General features: G+C 43.3%; 1 protein-coding gene across 5 annotated transcripts in view; it reads left to right on the forward strand.

Moving 5' to 3' along the window:
• The window catches only part of RAPGEF1 (Rap guanine nucleotide exchange factor 1), an 87,119-nt gene that overhangs the window by 33,653 nt on the left and 31,763 nt on the right, over positions 1 to 21,703 (forward strand). For all 5 annotated transcript variants that reach the window (XM_086763766.1, XM_086763764.1, XM_086763765.1 and 2 more), the window contains 8 exons: positions 933 to 1,072; positions 5,711 to 5,889; positions 9,055 to 9,211; positions 13,912 to 14,000; positions 14,404 to 14,556; positions 15,696 to 15,819; positions 17,111 to 17,294; positions 17,903 to 18,418. In XM_086763766.1, coding sequence (XP_086619892.1) covers positions 933 to 1,072; positions 5,711 to 5,889; positions 9,055 to 9,211; positions 13,912 to 14,000; positions 14,404 to 14,556; positions 15,696 to 15,819; positions 17,111 to 17,294; positions 17,903 to 18,418 — 1,542 coding nt within the window. The remainder of the gene's footprint in view (positions 1 to 932; positions 1,073 to 5,710; positions 5,890 to 9,054; positions 9,212 to 13,911; positions 14,001 to 14,403; positions 14,557 to 15,695; positions 15,820 to 17,110; positions 17,295 to 17,902; positions 18,419 to 21,703) is intronic.

The raw sequence follows: 21,703 nt of genomic DNA on the forward strand, positions 1-21,703 counted from the left end.
AGCAATTCAGACCTTCATTTATTAAAGTGCTTTTTGCTCAAAATACATTCTAAATTGCTCTCTACAAGGCAACTTAGTTTTATTTGGCTTCATGACTAAACAGATAAAAGCAAATTTCAACAGTAAGTCTGCTTATGACATTATTGCAAACCTTTGAGACTTCTGCTTTTAGATATTAAAACCCTGTGAAAATACAATTTTTAAAAGGGTTGAGCAGTTCTGTAATTAAACTTCCTCAAGGATGCCCCAGTTCTCTGGTTTGTCTGGTACATTTGGAGTGAAACCCATTGCGATGACAAGGGTTGGCATTTTTGTTCAGATTATCCATGAAGCCACTTCCAGAGGTGATGCTACCAAGTGGGTGGAGGTAGAGATCAGCAGCCTGGGAAGGGCCTTACATCCGACTGAGTTCTCCTTTCCTGAAGCAGCCACTGGTCTTGGGTACTGGGCAGAACCCTGCCTCCCCACCCGCAGTGGTTACTGACCGCAGCCAAGACATGGGCGGGAGCTCTGCGCTGCCGGAGGCCTGTGAACACGTCACGTCGTCCCCTTGACTTAGTTGCTCGTCTGCGAAAGAGGGACGATGACTACCTCCTTTGTAAAGTACTTTGGGATCTGCTGGAGATAAGTGCTTTTGAGAGAGGTGTTTTTCCTTTTCTCTCCAAGGCACAGAGCAGTAGCAATCCCACTGTTCCTGCCTTTGCACTGCAGCGCTGCTGCCTCTGAGGGGAAGCGGGGAATGACGGTGATACTGCAGTTGGAAACATAATAGAGAGCCATGATTTTTTTTTTTTTAAATCCTGTTCCAGTCAATAAATTTACATGATTGCAGTGTTTTTCATAGGCTGGTCTTCCAGATAATGCTGTAACACAACTCCCCTGGTTTCAATAAATTTACCCTAATCCAGTAACGCATTTCTGTGTCTTTCTAGATTCTGAGCGTTCTCATCTCTCCTCGTTCACTATGAAGTTGAAGGGCAAGTTTCATTCACCAAAAATAAAGAGAACCCCTTCAAAGAAAGGAAAGCAAGTTGACCTGACAGTGAAAACACCAGAGAAGTCAGCGAACAAAGTAAGCAGATGAAGGAGATGTTCTGTTAGTCTTGCTGGTTTCTTGCTTGGTGATATTCGGTTTATCAAAATCTGCAGCTCTACTTTCAGTGTGTGACTTTGTCCTCTGCAGAATTGTGCAGATTTTTCAGGGATTCTCAGGGTTACTTTATCGTTAATTACAAACTGCACTGTGTAGTATAAAATAAGAGCAACCAAGGTATCTAGTTCCCTTTGGAGAGCCCGGTGAGACCTCCTTCCATAAGTGTTTGAGTATCTCATTATGGAATGTAGTTTATGGCCTGACACATCCTCCCCACACGCACACCCTATGGTTATGCTTACAGCTTCCAAGTGACTGCCTGGTTTTGGGGTGTGATCCTTTTAAAAACCCCAAAACCCAAGCGAGCAAATCCTTGAAACTGCTCCAAAGATGTGCTCAATCTCTGACAACGTCAGCAGGGAGAGTCAAACAGATGTGTTCGAGCAGCTGCTGATTCCAGCACACCATTCCTCCAAGCCAACATACTTCAAGTCCTCTAAGAGCTGAGGTCAGCGCTCTTTCCCAGCACAAACCTGTCAAAGTGTTATCTCCTCTGCTGTTGTGACCTGATCGTGCGGACTGGAGGCTGTCTCTGTAACAGTACTGTTGCAGTCAGTTTTCAAGTATAAATCTAAGGGAAAAGAACAGTTGAGGTGTTTTATAATAATACAAAATCTTTCCCAGTTGTTGTGGAAAGTCTCATCCTATGTGCAGCGCCAGAGATGCAAACTTTTTTACATTATCTCTGCTGAGGATTGTTGTAGCGTTAGTGAGAGATACAGTTATCTGTGTGATGTGCCTAACACACACAGCAGTCGCTGCAGGGCTTCCTACCCCTGTTCTGCACCATCAGGTGGAAGATGATGAGGCTTTTATTTCCTAGGCTGTAGGTATATTTTTTTTTCCAGCAGAGACTGTGGATATGCTTTCCAGGGAGCTAAGCACCTCCTATTGCTGACTGCTACTATAAAAAAAAAAGCTGAGAGTTAGAATCCTTGAAGGCTTTTAATTCCAACAATGTTTCAGGATGGTATATTGAGATAATTTAGAGGCTTTTCATTTAAATTGACGTGTGACCACAAGTTAAATAAATCGAAAAATTAAGAGCCCTTTTCAAAATGCTATTCTATAGCAAATATGTATTAGCATGTTAATAATAGATGAAGTTTTTGCTTTTCTTTATTTCATCTAAAAAACAATGCAAGAGGATTTCCTGATAAGGCATGCTGAACACGTAAAACCTTTTTTTATGTACAGATTGGGCTTTTTATTGAAAAACAAAACACTTGCAATAATTTTTACTACCATACATGATTATTTAAGCTGTATACATTTTTGTGCTGTGAAACATTATTGATTTCTGGCTTATTCCTTATCTATTTTAATAGCTACTGTCCAACTAATCAATTAGTAGTAGTCAGCTCATTAGCTTTGTGAGGAGGGAGTGGGGAAGAGGATATGCCTGGACGGTTACCAGGTTCACCCACTGGAATATGGACATGGGTGACAAACAGATTTTCTGTCAGAAGACACGCTTCATAAACCAAATATCACCCTTTCCTCCCTTTTAAGCACTTAAGATGCTATTTTTATACTCTTGGAGTAGATAATCACTGTAGAGCAGAAATATTAATGTAAAATTAATGTAAAATCACTAGGTGTAACCTGAAGGTTATGCTCAACCCATGCCGACATCTTCTCCTCTTCCCTTTTATACTCTGATGTGGCCAATGCAGGGGGAGGTTTTTCACAGAGCCTCCTTTTCTTCTCTGGACCCTGTCTTTGATTCCTATCGTAGCGCATACTGCAGGAACAGTAGTGTCCTTCAGCACTATATGCCAAGTTGTAATAGGGTTTTCACTGCCAAACTGCAGGAGAAAAGGGGACTGCTCCAGCTTTTGTAATCAGGTGCCTTCTGTACAGCTCGCTGGAACCCTTTTTGGGTCAGGTGTATCTCATCCGTGATGCATTTCTAACGAAGAAGACTTCAAAAATCATGCAAAAATATCAATGTGTGTCAGGCAGACAGGGGAGTGGAGAAGAGATGCTGTTTTGCCTGAATGTTACATTTATCTCATTTAATGCCCAAAAGGGCAGTGAGTGAATCAGGTCGTGCCGCGTTAGCAGCTGCCGGTTACCAGTCTGCTCTCTCGCTGGGGTAAGGTAACTGCTGGGACAAGCTCACCTCTATTGAGAACTGAAATGAGAGATTAGTTCAGGTCCTGTCTGCCACCCCAGAGGGGTACCACTGCGTGTGTACTTCAGCTTTAGGGACACACCAAAATATTTGGTGGAAAAGCTTAATATCTTTAGTCCTGTGAGGTGCAGACACTGGAATGTATTCATATCCATCCATCCCACCAGTTATTATTCCTTTCTCTAGATTAATTGCTGCTGTTCTCAGGCCTCAGTGAGTAAAGCACTGAACAGGAGAAACTTCAGCCTCGTAGCACCAACTGACATTTATATATCTGAGCTCTCTAGCAGAACCTGCAGTCCTGGGCAGGATGTGTGGGCTTTCTTTGGGTGTGTTTGTGTGCGCATATACACACACACATATATGTGATGCCTTTGGAGCTCAAAGAAGGATGCATAGACGTGCTCTTACGGGGTTGTTACTCAAAGAGCTAACAGGGAAATTGCAAAAAAAAAAAAAAAAAAAAAAAAAAAAGGCTCTGTCCCAAATAGTGTCCGGTGGCTGGATTTGCATGCATGTATCCTTGATGTGCTTAGCAGAAGGATTTGTGTTTCCACTTGTCATTCTCAGCCCTGAACTCCTGGTCAAGCCCATCCCTCCTCTGTGCCAGGAGAGTGTTTAAGCCATTAAGTCGCGAACTTTTCTACAGGAAACAGTTGTTGAATGAAATACATAAACAGCCATCAGAGCAGGAACTGCAATCCACATTTTTTCACTTCTGTTTCAGAGCTCTGACCACTGGGCCATAGTCATACTTGCTCGGGGAGTATACGGGCTCTCTCATCCTTGAAATGTGTGACCTTTTCATACAAAGTGCAAAACCTTCATGGCAGGGACTAAGACTCTCCATAACCTGGAATAAACTCTGCAATGGTGAGAGCACATGCCTGAAAAATGGGAAACGTAATTTTTGACATCAGCAAGTTGCTAAGATGCTCCTCAGCAAGGAAGTTTGGGCTGGCCATGAGCTGCAGAGCAGAACTTGAGGTGCCTGGCAAGCAGTATTGTCAAAAGTGGAAGCAGCCGCAGAGTTTGGGCACTTCCCGGATGAGATGGAAAATGACAGGGTAGTTTGCAGATCTTGGATTGGGACTTAGGCTTCTAAAGTTGGAGATAGATGGAACTTGGGGCTCGAATCGTTTTATGAAACTGGCCCCAAATTACTAACTAGTGCTGCCTATAAATTGTTCTTCCTAAAACCTTTTGGGCTGCTGGCCTGATTTTGCAGAAAAGCAGCAGTTTAACAGCGGACAAGAGTACGAGGAGCACACAATGCCCGTAGGTCATTAATTCTTGAAGCTGAATTTACTGAGGAGATAATGGATGAAACCTGACTCTGCTAAGCTCTCCTGCTCCTTTTCTAGTTGTGTTCAGTAGTTAATTTAAATCTCACTTAGGAACTACTTGTGGCATTAAAAGTCCTCCAGGCATACTCTGGTAAACTTTTAAAAAATATCCCTGTCCAGAATGGCATTCAGATGTCATGTATCATTTCTGAGTTTCCTCTTCTAGCGTCGGTGGTGGCATGGAAGTTGGTGACCACAACTCAGCTTTATTCCAGTGAATTATTCCCTTCTGCAACATCCATTCACTGATGCCAAAACCTAGCTTTCACAGTCCGTCCCCTTGAAAAGCATGTGAGTTCCCTTGTTCCAGCAGCATCACAAAGTGACTTAGGTTGGAGAATGACCAAAAAGGAGTTTTTAATTTGTGAACGGACAGGCAAGACTGTAGCCCACTTTCATGCAAGCAGACATATTGGAGTCATCAGAATTACTCAGAATAGTAAGGGTGAACACCATGTATGTTGTTGAAGCTATCATGAGATGGGTACAAAAGGGATGGGTACCAAAATTAAGGCATCTGTTTGGATTGTTCTGGAGCTCGGAAGGTTTTTTTATTGGGGGCGAGTGGTTTCCTCTTTTCTTTTTCTCTTTCCCTTTGGCTGATGGACTGCATTTACTGATTGAAAAAACTTCTTGATAGTGAGATATGCTTAAGGTAAAAAGATTTTGATCGCATCAGAGGGGCAGTTCTATTTAAAACACGGAATAATTGCTTCCTTTCTTACATTATCATTACTATCTGCACTTGGTATATTTTTTTTCTTTCACTCTCCCAGTTTGGCCTGTGGGATTCAAAGCAGTGCCCTTCACATCATTGGTAGTGTCAAAACCTGATCAAGATTAGCCTTCAGTTTGGGATGCCTGTAATTCAGAAAGTTCAAGTGTGGGTGCAGTTTTGCACTGGTTGTTCTTTTGAAAGAGAAGTAATTAAATTACAAAGTGTTTGTGGTAGAAGGGCTTTTCTCCTGGAACGTGCTTCATTCAGTGACACCATACTTCAGGTAAGTTGAAGTAACCTTGCACTTAAAAATCCTGAGGTTTTAACATACGTCTCCTTTTTTTCCTCCTCTTTAGAATGTATCATGGCTAGAGGAAAAGGAGAAGGAGGTCGTCAGTGCGTTGCGCTACTTTAAGACTATTGTGGACAAAATGGCAATTGATAAGAAAGTATTAGAGATGCTGCCAGGCTCAGCAAGTAAAGTGCTGGAAGCCATCCTGCCCTTGGTGCAAACAGATCCACGCATCCAGCAAAGGTAAGTTTCCTTTTTGGATTTTGGGACTATGACAGAGCAGCAGGCTCTCAGCTTCTCTTCTTGTGTCTGAAGACTCGCATCGCGCAGGAGACAGGAAATGCTGCTGTGGCTAATGAAGTGACTACTATTTTTACTAATTATATGATAGTTTTCAAACATAATTTAAAAGCAGATTCCCTGCTGGGAAGGAGCACATGCTGTGGAAAGATAAAGCAAATCAAAATAGTTTCAGAGAGGAGGAAGGGCTCATTCTTAGCGTAAACTTGGAAATTCATCATTTACTGGCAGGAGATTCTCGTCAGATGCTATACTGTTTTTGCAGTCTGTGCTGGTATCCTAAAAGCTAACAAATCCAATAGCATTTACCTGAAAGAGAGTTTATCTTCAGAGTAATCCATTTCTGTGTTCAGTTTATCCACCCTGATATTAAGAGAAGTCTGAGCCTGCACACTTTGACTGCTTTTTTAAATTTTACTGGGTCAGATACAGAACAGAAGAAAACAGATGTACTTCAGTAGATTAACCAGTCCAAGTTCATCTCTGTGCACTCTCAACAGATTATTTGCTTTATGTTTTAACAGATTATGTGTATTATGTTTTAACCTGTTAGACAGTGAGTTTGAAGCCAGAAAATAAGTAGAAATTCGCCAGAGCAAAGCTCAGCATGGATTATAAGAATTTGTGGAGTTGTCAAGCCACAGAGATACAGCTGCTGTTCATCCCATAGATGCTGGAGCAATTCATTTACACAAAACAAGCAAACATCATTGAATAATATGGAAAGAGCAAAATGAGCACAGACAGAGAAAAGCACAAAACTAGGCAGAGAAATGCAGGTGTTTGCTTCCTCAAATCCTGCCAGTTTTTGTGCTGTTCATATTTTTTTTCCCATTAAGTATCTCCAAAATTTTAGTTTCAAGATTCTTATTTCAATTCAGGTGCAAGAAAGGTCTATAGTGTGGTTGAGACAGCAGTAGGGTGCCAAATATTTTGCAAACAGAGATGCTTAGCTGTGTTTGGTCCTAATGCGCAGGCCAGGTTTGTATCTGACAGTACAAAATGAAGGAGGCACTGGGTGAGTATGAGAGCTGTGGCTGGGACAGGGCAGATCCAATTCAGGTTAGATCTGTAGAACTACAAAGAGCAATAACTGTTAGAATCCCACACTCATCGGGCTTCTCAATACAGACACAAAAGTTTCTTCAGTTGCTATCAGGATTCCTACAGCCGTTAAATTCCTGACAAGTACCTGCTTTCACTTTATTTAAAGGAAAGAACGAACTTTCCCCTCAGACCGGGAGAACATATACAATGTCAGCAAATATTTTTAGGATAGAACATAACATCTTTATAGTCAGTCGCTTGCTTTGAATTGTGCATCCACTGAGTGTTTGCTGGGTGATCTTTCCTTCCAATAATATATTTCAAAATAAATATCAACTAGGTGGTCTTCAGCAGCAGCAGTATTTCAGATAGTTCTATTCTTCAAATTCTTTATATCCTCTCTCTTAGTAGTGAATTAACGCAACCTTTACAGTTTGATTTACGCATATAAGCAGAATTTTCATAGTCAGTAGGCAATGGAGGCCTCTACAGAGTGATGTCTCTCTTTCTGGAAACGGTATGTGCTAAAGCAGAGATCCCGTGTTTATGTTCTGCCTTGTTTAGCCTCACAGTAAAAAACGGGATCTGGTGTTCCCAAAAAGTGCCTACCTGTGCACTTTATTTCTTTTGAGTAGTGGCAGGACACAAAGGGGTGATTTTGATAGCAAATCCCCCTCAAGAAAAGTGAGCAAGGCTTATGTCAGCGTGGAAGAAAGCCCTACCATTATTGTTAGACTTCTTTTTGCTTTAGGGGAAGCATTTGCATCAAGGAAAAAAGTAATTAAATCTAGCACAAAATGGGCTTTCAATTACCGCCTCCTTAGAAGGAAGCAGGCTGAAAATTAATGGCACAGAAATCAAAGCCTTAGAAAGAGGTGGGGGAGGGCCCTATTTAGGAAATATCTCCTACCAAGCTAATTTCATTTGAAATTAGAACAAATGGCAAGTGGCGTGCTTAAAAAAAAAAAAAAAAAAGAAAAAAAAGTCAAAACAACCCACAACAACCAAACAAAAAAGTGCTTGCTGTTGTTTGTATCTCCCTGGCTGTAGCTTCGCAGGTCTTCCCCCAGTCCAGCAAACCTCTTTCACCTAAATAACCTCACTGGAGCTTGTGAGCTTGATTCTCTTCTCACAGATAATGAAATTACTGGAGTTAAGCCAGTGTAAAATGGATACCAAAGAGAAATGGGAAGATTTGGAACACTGGTAGCAGTAATGATTGCAAGATTACACCTCCTTTATCTGTCTCTGGGTTTGACGCTGTTTGAAATTGATTTAACTTTGCAAAGAATTGTTGAAGCGTTGCCATCAGCAGTACTGTTAACGCACCTTGTTTAGTAATGAAGTGTTTTCAGAAGGGCCAGGAAAATGCCTGTGAGCACTGTTGTTACAGTTAACTTTTATTTAGAGTTGTCATCCTTCCAAAATTCTCCCCCCCCCCCCCCCCAAAAAACAATGGCTTCAATTCTGTTTCTCATTAAAAAGAAAACAAAGTGACGCCCTTCCTCTTCCAAACCTGAAATTCATTCAGTTAAATTTCTGTAAGGAAGCAGGTTTTAATTACATGCTTTCAGGCATTATAAACAGTGTGGAGATTATTTGTAAAGGAATGACTGCAGTCAGCTATCAATTATCCAAGATATTTTTGAGGAGATTTAATAAGGAAGAAGGAAAGCATAGATAATACTGAAATAATATTACTTAGACTTAAATACAGGGCTTAAATATTTACCTTTGAAGTGAAGGCATAAGATGGAGCTGTAAATTGAAATGGAAAGGATGTTCCTTTTAGCATTGATCTGTTAACCTGCAGCTCAGATAATTCATGCTGTTAATTGAGAATGAACGGTTGATTGTCTTCATAGTGCCGTCCCGTTTGGTGCTGGTGAATGGGAGAGCCACTGCAGCGGAGGAGAAACCTGGGCTTTGTCACCGGCTAAACACAAATTCTGAGTGTCAAAGAGAAATGCACTTTAAATCAAGCACTCTCATAATATTTGATAATATCTCCATAATCTCGTTTTGTTCTTTTTTCTCAACTATTTCCTCTCCACCATCCAGTTCTGCCATCTCGTCCTGCTACAGCCGTGTGTACCAGAGTCTGGCCAATCTAATTCGCTGGTCTGATCAAGTGATGCTGGAAGGCGTGAATTCAGAAGACAAGGAGATGGTGACAACAGTGAAGGGTGTCATAAAAGCTGTTCTGGATGGAGTCAAGGTACATGAGACAAATATTGTAAATTACATTATGTAAAGTATATAATAATGTATTTTAGAAGAGATCTAGTTGAAAGAGGTTTTTAAGTGCAGATAAAATACGAAGATCCTATTCTTGCCTTCAGTAGACTACCTCTTAATTCAACTGCTCTCTAACTGAAATGATCCTGCTTGCAGTGCTGGTTAAGGACCAGCACAAATGGTTTGGCTATGAGTGTGCACTTCTGAAATGCTCACCCTGGCATTTGGATGAATTGGAAAAAGCAATAAGTCTTTATTTTGCATTGTATTAAATTTTCAGCAAGTCATTCCCAGTCTTCCATGCAGATTACAAGACACAGTTTGCATATTTTCTGTCTAGGCAAAATATAATGGAAATGCTTCCTGTCAACGCCCACAGACAATCAAAGATTCCAGCCCCACTTTAAACGTAAATTTCAAGGGATTTGTCAGTGATACATCACCGCTTTCAGCAGTTGGATTAGGGTGTGGAACAGGTGATGAGCTAAGCTCAGTTTTCTGGAGATTAATTTTACATAACTAATAGAAACGCTTAACAGAAACCTTTGTATCCTTTGTGAGACCTGCTTATAGCATTCCCTGCCTGCCCCACCCAGAGAAAGCTGCTGGCTTTCCCTCTGCCATCTGGTAAGCTTTTTGGTACCCATTATTTCTGTTTCCCAGGCTTGTCTCTGGGCTGGTGGCCGCGGAGGCGGTTCATTCAGCGGCTGTAGCGCTGCAGTTAATGGTTTACTCCACCTGGGCTTAGGACCAGTGGAGAGTCCATCATATCTCCTGGAAATCTTATTTTGAAAACTGTGGAGAAAGTTAAGCCTCTTTCAACAGCAGGGCTGATTCTAAAGGGGAATGTTTAGATCAAGGACAGAAGGAAGTTGGGGTAGAGTTTTACGAACTGCAGCAGGTGTTTCACCTGGATTAGTGTATCAGGAACAGGCATCTTCCACTGTGCTCAAACCCAGCTTAGCTTTTATTAACTGGAGCTGAATGCAAAAATGAAGTGGACCTCCCAAGCTTTGGCTATCACATTTTCAGGAGTCTTAGTGTGGTGTTTGCATGCTCTGAATATCTCTCTGATGTTACTCAAACACAGATACTAAAATCTCCTATTACTTATTGAGCCTTTTAAACAAATATCTTTGAAACAAAACATTCCCATCACTTAAAGACAACAGATATTTCAATATTATTTTGCACAATATGCCCTTTAACTTTAAGCTCCAGATTTCAAAGTAAAGCTGATCTTAAATTTGCACAGCAGGATAGAGAAAAAGAGTTTAGCCTGAAGTCTCAGCTGCTGTTAGTGTTGGAATTCAGCCGCAATTTGCAGTACATGAAAATCTGTGCTGTGGTATCTGAATGGCAATACTCTAGCAAGTAGTGAGACAGTTCACTCTGCTATCACTTAATAAATCTGCACAGTCCTGTGGAGAGCCGTGTTATCACCAGATCCCAGAGAGTGTTGTGTAGTCTCATTGCATGAGACTTGGACGCCCACTGTCCTTTCACTTCAAGCTATATTTATACCCCCGATACCTGTTGCCTTCCAGCCAAAGTAGCGTGTCTGTGCGGATGGGTGGGAGGTCTCGGATGCCTGCTCTGCCCGTGTTACGAGCCAGCCTAGGCTGGAAGCCATGCAGGCATGTCCATACAGTGCTAAGCCCAAGCTATTAAGCCCAGCTGAGCAACATGGCTATTTCAGTCTCTGCTTTGTTGTTAGACTAAAAGTTATTTTGGCCTTCCAGTTGGAGCTGGCTTATGTCTGGTCAGCCTGGAGCGTGGTTAGAGCAGATGTGTGGCTGTCTGGGTAGATGCGAATGTGTCTGCCCATCAACAGGTCAGCATTTGGAAGCAGCACGCGCTCATCTCCTCCTGCGTAGCGAGGAACAAGGTTTATTTTAGAAGGGGCAAGCCAGCGTTCAGATCTGGAAGCAGAACTGAGAAGTTGGACACTTCTCTGCTGTGGAGAGCCTTTTTTTGTTTTTCTGGCAGATCACACAAGATCCACTTCCACATTTCAGTGCTTACTTCCCCCTTTATTTTCAGAGTTGAGCATAAAAGGAGTCGCTTGTTCACTTGTGTTGCTTGCTGTTTTGATCTCAAGTTTTAGTGCCTTGCTAGGCATATAGAAAAGGAAAAAAAGATCCTTGTTTTGGTTATGTAACTTCTTAAAAATCCATCTCATTTTGGAATTTCCAGCTTGCTGAAGTAGCATAAGTTTGTAGAGAGGCTGTAATTATCTCTGATTGCTGCTGCAGGAATCTCTTTACTTGCTGATAAGGAATAGCATAATGTGCATCTGGCTCAGTTGCGTGCTGGTTGCCTCTGTATGTACACTGAAGATCTTGGCCTGATTTTCAAACACTAGTTCTCATTTTGGGGTGAGTAGAGAGGAAAAGAAGTCAGGGTCCAGGGCATCTGGTGGTATTTGTCAAAGTTTGGAGGAAAAAGTGATCCTCTCAGGTATTGTCAGTCCTATATTGTCTTGGTGTATCTGGTGAGAGGTGCTTTGGGTTTTTTTTTTCAGCAGCAACGGTTTGAATCATTCTGAAGGTATTTTTAAATGAAATGGGTTGTTTTTGTCTCCTCTTGTAACCTACACTCCCGTACGGTGAAGTGCATGAGAGTCTCCAGAAACCTCTTCAGTGGTGGAAGCCTGTCCAAAGGGCAGGAAGGTGGCAATCCGTTGTGTCATTACTCACTCCTGGCAGTGACTCGGAGCATGGTGCCAGCTGCAGCCGGAAGAGTCAAATGGTTTCACTGTGGGATTTCCAAATCATCTGACTTGCAGAAAAGCCTTGTTTGGGGTTTGTAGGCTCCCGGGTTCTACAGTTGTTATTCCCAGTGATGTTCTGTAAACTTTCTAGGGGAATTTCTGAAGTCTAAAAGGAATAGTTTTTAATTAACAACTGTTTATCCTGAAAGAGAGGATGAAGCAGAGGAAAGTACATTAAAAAAAATAGTTTCTGTTGAGTAACTGGGGACACTCAGCAGAGAAGTCTAAGGTCAATTCAGTGTCCATGTCAGCACTGTAGTTTGTCTCTGGTTGAAGGGCTTTAATTAATTTACTTTTCTTTGTACTGTGTAATGTACATTACCACAGTGGAGCTGATAGATTGTCAGAAGCCCTGTTGGTTGGTTGCTCCTTGCTGCAGAGTAATTCCCTGCTGGGGGATGTGACCATGCTAGGAGGTGGGAGCTGGCCAACCTGGTTGGCTGTGGTCAACTTGTTGCTGTTCTTTTTCTCATCAGGGAACACGCTGTTCCTTGCCAGGCTCTTGTCTGCCTGTCCCAGACAGGAACATCTTCGTAGCGTTAGCCCACATGGACATCTGTGTGCGCTCTGTTTGTGCTCTCGCTTCCTTTCCCATGCGTGGGTTTTTGCAGGACAACTGGAAAGCTGAGTATTTTGTTGTGTTTTTGGTTTACACGGTGTCAATCATTCTTGAGCACAAGCTGACACCAAGAGTGTAAGTAGAACATCGAAACTGAAGTCAGCTGTGGTGGATGCTTGGACTGCGTTTGCCATCCGTTGCACATCAAGTGCAGTACTTCATTCCTCTTGTTATACATACGTTGACCCATGGAAGTTCAGCTTTAAATGGAGTCTTATGTAAAAACATGAGAACTAGACTATTTCTCTTCCTTGGAAGAATGATGAAACAACATTCCAGTTACAATTACTGCAGTGAGAGAGCAGTGACAGTCATTTCCAAACTCAACAGACGTGGACACGAAGATAATACTGGAATGACGACACAGTACTTCAAGCTTCTTTAAAAAAAAGCAAACTAAAAAATTGATCCCATATAGTTTCCTTTGCATAACATGCTGGGAAACCAATACTGTCAGGAAGCAGTGCCAGTTTTCCAGCCTGCCTGTAAGAGGGCATGTGTTTGTATCTGTGAGCTGTAGATCTATTTGTTGGCCTCAGACATCCATAAAATGTTCTCTCCATCTTTCTGGCGTGAATGATTGTTGTTTTGACTGCTGGCAGACTTGTAATTCAGGATTATCATGCCCTTATCTCCTTATCCAGAGCCTTATCTCCCTATAACAGATACGCTACAGTAGTTCCTTGAATGATTGAGGCTTACATTGCTAGCATGTTAAAAGATAGCTTCAGGGGAAGCAGACCTTTTAATAAAGGTGTTCACTATTTTGTTGTTCGGCATCTTACAGAAAACTTGCTTTTTGAAATAAATGCATACTTGTTTATAAAATATAAAACAACTATTTAATTATTTTACTGGCTAGGTGAAGTACTCCTAAGAGTTTTCTGTACTTATATTTATGTATGTAAAGTCAATTTGCCATTATCTAGGCTTGTGGGGACTGGAACACGTTTGTGACGACAGAGGAAAGAGGAAGGACAGCAAAAAGACACATATGTGGGTTTGTGCAGAATCCCCATAGGGCCAGGGTTTATGAATTTAACTCAAATATGGCTAAACTGCTGCTGGGTGCAGACTGCTCCTTAGAAGTGGTGCTGCAACGTTTGCACAGCTCTGTACCAGACTTACTCCCAGCTCAGCTCTCTCTGTGTCCATGTCATCGTTAATCCACGGCTTGGGTAACCAAGAGTTTACTGCAGTAGCATCCCTTTCTGTCCTGGGATGTTTGAGTGCAGCATTCAGCAAATAACATTTATTCCCTTTTTCTTCTCTCCTCTCCATCCATCAGGAGCTGGTCAGACTCACGATTGAAAAGCAGGAGCATCCCTCTCCCACAAGCCCAGTTAAACCCAGTTTACCAGCATGTAAATCAGACAGGTGGGTTGCTGAAAAGGATTTCTTCTGTGTGCAGGTCTAATATAGTAGTTTGATGCGGGATAATTTCTGACTACTGATGGTTGAATTAAAGCATTCAGTTATTCTTCACAGAGGATAGCATAATGTTCTTCATGTAGCTTCATACAGTACAGTGGGACCACTTAAAGAGAACAATCTGCTATAACAAGGAAGATGACAAAATCTGGCAATGAAACATCACTTGGCCATGACACATGCACATTGTATTCTGGATATACACGGAATTCCACCTGCAGATGCAACTTCTGCCTTCTGCTGTAGATGCCTTTCATGTTGCATATGATTTAAAGTGTCTATTAATCTGTCAGCATCGTGCATTCCAACTGCATTTTGTGATCTACAATCTGTATTTTGCTTGTTGCAGCCCATCGGAACTTCCCCTTACAGACCGAGAAATGGAGATCCTCAACAAAACAACTAACATGACTCAATCCAATGAGCTGTCGACTGACTCCATGGATGAAGAAGTTGCACCTCCTAAACCCCCTCTGCCTAGCATTCGTGTGGCAGAAAACAGGTAATACTGGCCAACCAGCTGGCTGAAGAATACCAGTGGCTCTTACTAGCTTCTTGTTTTTTTAAAAATCTTGCAAAATGTGCACAAGAGAGCTCATGAGGAGGGTTAGTGATGCCTTCCAGTCCTCCAGAGTACTTTTTCCATGCTCCTGGACTCTGCTTATGACTTTGTGCTCTCTCTGTCTTGTTTTGAGCAGTACTCTTTGTTATCTATCTTTTACTTCCCTTCTTTTTATGTGAGGATAGTGCTGTGCTCGGAGATCCATGCATGAGAGGCATCACATAAATGCATCAGAACCTTGTTGTAAACTATGTGAATGCCACGCTTTACAGCAGTATCCTGTGCTGTTGTATCCAACAAGGAATATTCTTGTAACCTCAGCTGACAATTATCAATCTGTCCTGCACAATCCAGGTAGTTCTGCATTGCTTTTTTCAACTTAAGAGTGAAAGGAGCCAATAGTGTGTGAAAAAAATCGTTTGGTTGGTTGTTCTTACCCTGTTCTACGAGTAACCACATGAAAGTTTCTATCTTCTGTTTTGAGAAGGAAGAGAAAACCCCCAATCTGCAGGGTTTTGGTCTGTGTTTATGATGTTTTTCATCTCTAGTACTGGTGCTAATGGATGGTGTGAAAAATACATGTCGTGCTAATTTGAAAATGCGGTATCGTGGGCTGCGGCTGGCAAAAAGAATCACAGTTCTATGTATTGTATGAATTCTCATGAGTTATATAAAAATTTCCTAGTGTGTTTCTGGAACAGAATATATGTGCTCTTGGGAACCATGCCAACTTAATGATTACCAGAATTGTGTGTCATTAGAAGCAAAACCTAAAAGTACAGTGGCTAAAATCTCACTAGCTACTGCTAATGTGTGTATCTGAAACAGATTAATGCCAAAACATGGTGAGAGCTTAAAAAATAAATCACTGAACAGGACCTTACCTGCGAGAATATCCCTAAACTGATATTTATTAGTGGATACGTTTTGCTGAATAGCTCCTGGCCAGCTTTGGACAAAAACCTGTGAGCTTCGAGCCTGGCAAGTCTAAGGCCTTCTGGAAAACAAGCTCATGAAGCCTCTGAAAGTCTTTTCCCTGGAAGATTAATGGAAGCATCAATGTCTGCTGTGTCTTGCAGCCCTCCACCAGCTTTGCCCCCTAAAAAGCGGCAGTCGGCACCTTCCCCAACCAGAGTGGCAGTTGTGGCCCCCATGAGTCGAGCCACCAGTGGGTCCAGTTTACCTGTTGGAATCAACAGACAGGTAATGGCGTAACTCCTTTGTGAAAGCCAAGGGAAACTTGCTGTGAGTTGTAGCGAAAGCTCAGAGAGGTGCTGTAACCTGCACCCGCGTGGTTCCCTGCGCGCCTCTGCTCGTCCCAAGCAGCTCCGTACGGGAGAGCTCTGGAGCGGGAGTCTTAGTGGCAGGAACATCAATAACAAATAATGTGAACAGCTTGATTTTTTTTTTTTTTTGCAGTGCTGTTGGATTTAATTAACAAATTGCTCCAAACTTTGTTGCCTTGAGCTGTAGCAGAGTGTGACGCTGTCAGCAGTTGAGTGTTGCTGTGTCGAACAGATCAGGGCACAGAGCAGCTGGCTGAGCTTACCAGGATCTCACCAGGGTTTACTTGCAGGCCAGGGAGCATGTGGCATATTGAGATCAGAAGTCTGCATTCATCCAGTCACAATTTAGAACTTCTTTTAAACCAAGCAGAAGTTTGAGAAACTGCTCTGACCACTGCTGGTGCTTTGGGGAAATTTGTAAATTTTCTGGTAGAAAAAGGGAAAACTTGAGACCGTGTGTGTTAATCATATTCCGTCGCTTGTGCTAATCTGTGGTTTATGAAGTTGTAAATGGCTGCGTTTGCTTTACATGCTCAGGAACTTACTAACTCAGCAATGAGGACCTGAATCGTCTTAATTTGCACCAAAATCAAATCTTGTCCTCATCCCCAAAGCCTCAGCTCTGGCTTAGGGAGCCTCTGCCGTTGGTTGACTGACCCAGATAAAGCTGTGGCAGTTCTTCAGTTGTTAGTACGGTCACACTGAGTTGTTTTGTGGGAGTGGGAATACTGCGGGGGCTCGCTTGCAGGTTGATAAGCTTGAAGAAGTTTCCAAATTGGAAATGTAGACACACACAGAGGGCTGTATCTCACTGTAGCTTATTTTCCCTTTGCACGCACCTAAGCTAACCAAATACTTGCTAAAGCACCAATTATTTAATGGGAAATCTTGCAGTCTGGTTACCTAGCATCAGTGTCTTGACAAGCCGTCATCAGACGTGTGTAGTGGTGGGGAAGTCCGTCATCTTCTCAGGATCTGGGAAGTCTACTGGGGGTCACAGGATGCCCTACCTGGAAGCAAGAACACACAGAGCTCCCTTCACCAAATTAGAGGTTTTCTGTGGTCCTGACGAGCTTATCTAACTAGAGAGGGCTAGCAGCGCTGATCCTGTCCCCTTCTGGTTTTCTTAACATGGCTGTGAGGTGTTTCCTCCTCTTGCTTGCTAATGAGCTGCCAAGAATGACAGTGATGTGGTTTTTTTGCATAAGGATTTCGATGTTGACTGCTACGCCCAGAGAAGGTTGTCCGGTGGAAGCCACTCCTATGGGGGAGAATCTCCTCGCCTCTCACCGTGCAGTAGCATCGGCAAACTCAGCAAGTCTGACGAGCAGCTCTCTTCTCTGGACCGCGACAGTGGTCAGTGCTCCCGCAACACAAGCTGTGAAACGTTAGGTAAGTGGCGGGGTGTCCAGGTCCACTGGAGGAGCCCCCGTCACTCTCGTTTGGGAGCTGTCGTAGCTGTGATGCAGAAGTAAATGGATTGTGCTTGCAGCTGTCATCTTGTAGTTGCTGCAGGCAGTTCTGTGCAGAATTATATCATATCGGATAGGAAAAAGCTATGTGTTTCCCTAGCTAGAGATGATTGTATTCAAACTCATTTCAGCTCTCAAGTGGAATGTTTTGTTGATTTCAGCCTTGTCTGCAGAAATCAGTAGGAAATGACAGTCCGGGTAGACTAAAGCGATGTTTCTACATACTAGGAAAGAAAACAAAAATATAAATAAAAATATAAATATGAAACATAAATAATCTTTGCAATGCTCTGTCTATTAAATTTTTGTTATTTGTTTGCTAGTGTAAAGAAATAATGCTAAGAGTTTTATTAAGGCTGGATATTACAGAATGTGTAGCAAGATGGTCCTTGCTGCAAGGAAGTACCACTCTGATTAAATTAACTGATTAATTAACTGATGGCATGGGAGGGGCAGAATTGAGAAGAGCTAAAGAGAGAAGAAGAGAGAAACTAACACATCATTCTCCTGTCCCCTCTGTTCAACCAGATCAATCAGATCACTATGATCCGGACTATGAATTCCTGCAGCAGGACCTCTCAAACGCTGATCAGATACCTCAGCAGGTGCCAGGTATCCTCAGCCCATTGCCAGAGTCCTTGGGTGAGTCTGGCTCCCCTTTCCATGGACATGCTTTCCAGCTCCCACAGGGCAGCTCTCCTCCACTGGAATTCTGCAGCCTCTCCGGAGCAGCGCAGCCAACAGAGACTCCTCCAGCTTTACCGGAAAAGAAGAGGAGGAGCGCAGCCTCTCAGACTTCAGATAACTCGGGCTGCAGGGTGTCCTACGAGAGGCACCCTTCCCAATACGATAACATCTCGGAAGATGACATGCAGAACGCAGCGTCTGCCCCATCAGTACCTTTCACACCGTTTGCTGCTGTTCTGCCTTTGCAGCAAGGAAACTCTTCAGCACCAGTTGAATTCATTGCTGACTTTGCTGCTCCAGATTCTAACAGTGACCCGGAAAAGCCACCACCTCTGCCAGAGAAGAAAAACAAACACAGTAAGCAAGTTCTTGTTTGGGTTTTACTTTTACCTTTCCCTTTCCTTTCAGTTGTTGAAGTGCAAGGAAAACATGATGACTCCTAAGTATTGGCGACCCCAAGGTAATGCCCTTGCTTATATGAGGCTGAGTGTCAAAATCATGTCAAAGGTGTGGAAAAGAAGTGTCAGTCCTTTGGCGGGCAGGGAGTGACTTTTGGAGCCAGGAATGATCCAGGCCCAGGGAGCTGGCGTCACGCAGCATCTTCATTACTGTAGTGAGACAGTTTCACTTCTCTGTTTACCTGAATGTGAATCTTTGAGGCACTCTGCCTTCCAGATCTTTCAGGTTTATCCTCACTCACTGTCCATTCCTTCGCCCCAGCCCCCATTTTATGAATGCATTCCTACTGCAGAAAAGAATTGGGAAGTCTCCAAGAGCTTGGAGAACTGGCTGCTTTTCTGTCCAAAACCGAGCATTGCCAGAGCAGTTACTTGGCACAGTCACCCACATAGCAAGACAACACCATTAACCTAGTGTCCAGTACCGCTGTTTGCTATGGGATCTCATTTCCTTTGGATGCCTAAGAATTTCCCACATTGTTAAAATGAGCAGCCTCTAAATACAAAGACTCGCCATCCACAGCCAGGCTCCTGGCACACCAGTATGACCGTGACTCAAGCTCACAACCTTATTCTGATTTTCTTAATGTTCGTGGCTGACAATATGTGAAATCTTTTGCCAGAATAGCAGCCATACTGGTCTGCCAAGGAAGGCTGCGGACCACATAGTGAGATCCAGCAGATGTTAGTTTACTAGTCACTGGCTTGCTTTGCAGTTGTGTAGCGTGAGGAGGTAGTGTATACAAGATCTGGATCAACAGCGTTCCACTGTATGGCTGGCAGCCCAAGAGAAGACCTGATGCGAAAGTGCTGAGTTGGCCTTCTGACTCATTTCTGCAGTTTGTAGCCTTTTCAGTGAGGGTGAGGTGGAAGTGAGATCGGTGTGTCATGCGGCAAGGTCAGTATTCTGTCCATTCCTGTGGTGGTTTACTGCCCCAGTCACTTTTTTTAAAAAGTGCATTGGCTAAAAGCCTTTCCATTATCCCTAAGTGACCAGTCCACATTTGTAACCCTCTGGGATTTTACTCAGAGCAGAAGGCTTGGCCCACCTGAAAGCAAGGGTCATCGTGTAGTTCAGTGTCCCCATACACAGGAAGTCAAAAAGATACTGAAAGCAGGTAAAAAGGAGCAGAGATGTTTGTTTGTAGACAACAGAAAGGAAATAAATGCTGGCACAGGGCATGGCCAAGGTTGTTTGTTAGGGCTGGTGCTGCTCAAAATGCTCCCTGCAGTACCAGCTGCACGGGGATGTGGTACAGAGCCTCCGTACTTAGGGTCAGGTCCTTGTGGGCTCTGCGTGTGAATAACGAGGGCTGGGCTCAGGTGGTCTTACACCACGCGGGCTGGGATGGATGCAGGGAAATGCACCTCTGTACACGCAGGCAGCTCTAGCAGGGGGAGGTGCCTGGGAGAATCTTGGGTAAGAGGCAATTCAACAGTTGAAAGACAGACCTGTTTGCTTTTCTCTTTAAGCCCCATGTCTTTGTTTTCTCTTATCATATAAGATGTCAAAGAGTTACTTAAAAACTGTTTTAAAAGCTATCTTCTCTTTTATTGCCTGTGCACGCTTTTAACCTCAATACCAAGGCCTTGTACGTGAATTTTCTTTGATGTTAGAATAGAGTTAATTGTCCTCTGTCATCTGGCACTATCAGAAGCTTTTGGAGTATTGATCAGATTGCATTGTTAGGAAAGGTAGAAGCTGTTATCTGATATGTTGTCAGCTCTGATGGTTTGATAAATCATCCTTGCTGCACAACTTGTAGTAGTATTTGGGCTGTTACTTGACTGCTGCGGATTTTTTAATTGCATTCATATGACACTGAGAACTTGTTTTAGATTGTCTTTACTCCACGGTATATCACACCACAGATCTGTGGTTGTTAGTTTTGCTTTTATTTTCAGCATTGAAAGGGCAGCAAAACATTACTCAGGATATGTGGTAGGATCCAGGATTTTTTTGCCTGGAGGCTGGTGCAGGTAGGTATTCTTGTGTAATCACGTAGCCGAGGCAGTGTTGCTTCCACAACCCCAACAAACTCCTGGGATCTGGAGGGGGTGCATGAATTTGTTAAAAATTCTAGAGCTCTCACAGATGGGACTTGGTTGTAGTCCCTTTGTTGCGGGTCATCTTTTGGTAGTTGGCAGGAAATGCTGCAGCAGAGACTTTAATGGTCTTTTTATTGATAATACACAGCAGATCCTGCTAGGGTTAACCGTGTGCATTGCTGTGAGCTGTGCTCAGAGGGACCTCCAAGAGTTGACTTCTGTATAATTTAAACAGAGGAGTGATAAGCCTTTTAGTCTGGCATGAATTATTGTTATTTTACTGTGCTGTAAGAGTACATGTTACTGTGCTAAGGGCAAATTACTCCAGACTTCTGCTTGAGCACCAGCATTGTGCTCCTGCTATACAAGACACAGACACAGAGCAGCTTCTGCTGGAGAGCCCTGAGTCAGAAATAACAAGATCCTCCCCCCAAACAGCTTGCAAACTAGAAGTAAGGCACTTATTCATTTTTGCTTCCCTGTCAGTGGAAACAAAATGCAGCCTGGTGCCCTGTAAGCAGCTGGTATTTAACTACAGGAACCACGCTGAGGGCAGCCTGGGCTTAGCCGGCGGATAATGTGAGCTCTGATAAACAGCTTCCCACCCAGAGAGGACAGCAAAGACTGGCTTGTTTGACCTTGACTTCTCCGGTGACTTGATGTGCGGTATAGCTTAGGAATTCCCATTATTTTGGCTCTTGCCCATGCACACAAATCTGTTGCACTTGTGCAGGGCCAGTTGTAACACAAGCTCCTGACACAGCACCAGGAGTCGGGCTAGACCTTCAGTGAGTCCTCCTCGCCGGACGCTACCGTGCCTTACCTGTATTGCAGATGTGCCTGATTGCTGATAGTCTTCTAGCAATTCCTTGCAGACCCCAGCAACCACTGATCTGAGGGTGTTCTCCTGACAAGAGGTCCCTTGCCGCCTTCTCTCCTCTCTTGCAGCCAAGTGCCGCTTCCAGGACCAGCAGCTGCATGGCGAGCTGGCTCGGGTGCTGCTGGTGCACGCTGGGCAATACCTGTGACTTCTGCCGTTTGGGCAGGACTGGTGTGCACTAGAAATCCCTGAGCAGCTTTCCTTCAGAAATGACAGCCAAGGCACTGCCAGTAGATTGCGGAAAGGGTGCTCTAG

The sequence above is a fragment of the Chlamydotis macqueenii genome, chromosome 20, assembly GCF_036417535.1.
Source record: "Chlamydotis macqueenii isolate bChlMac1 chromosome 20, bChlMac1.mat, whole genome shotgun sequence".
NCBI lineage: Eukaryota > Metazoa > Chordata > Aves > Otidiformes > Otididae > Chlamydotis > Chlamydotis macqueenii.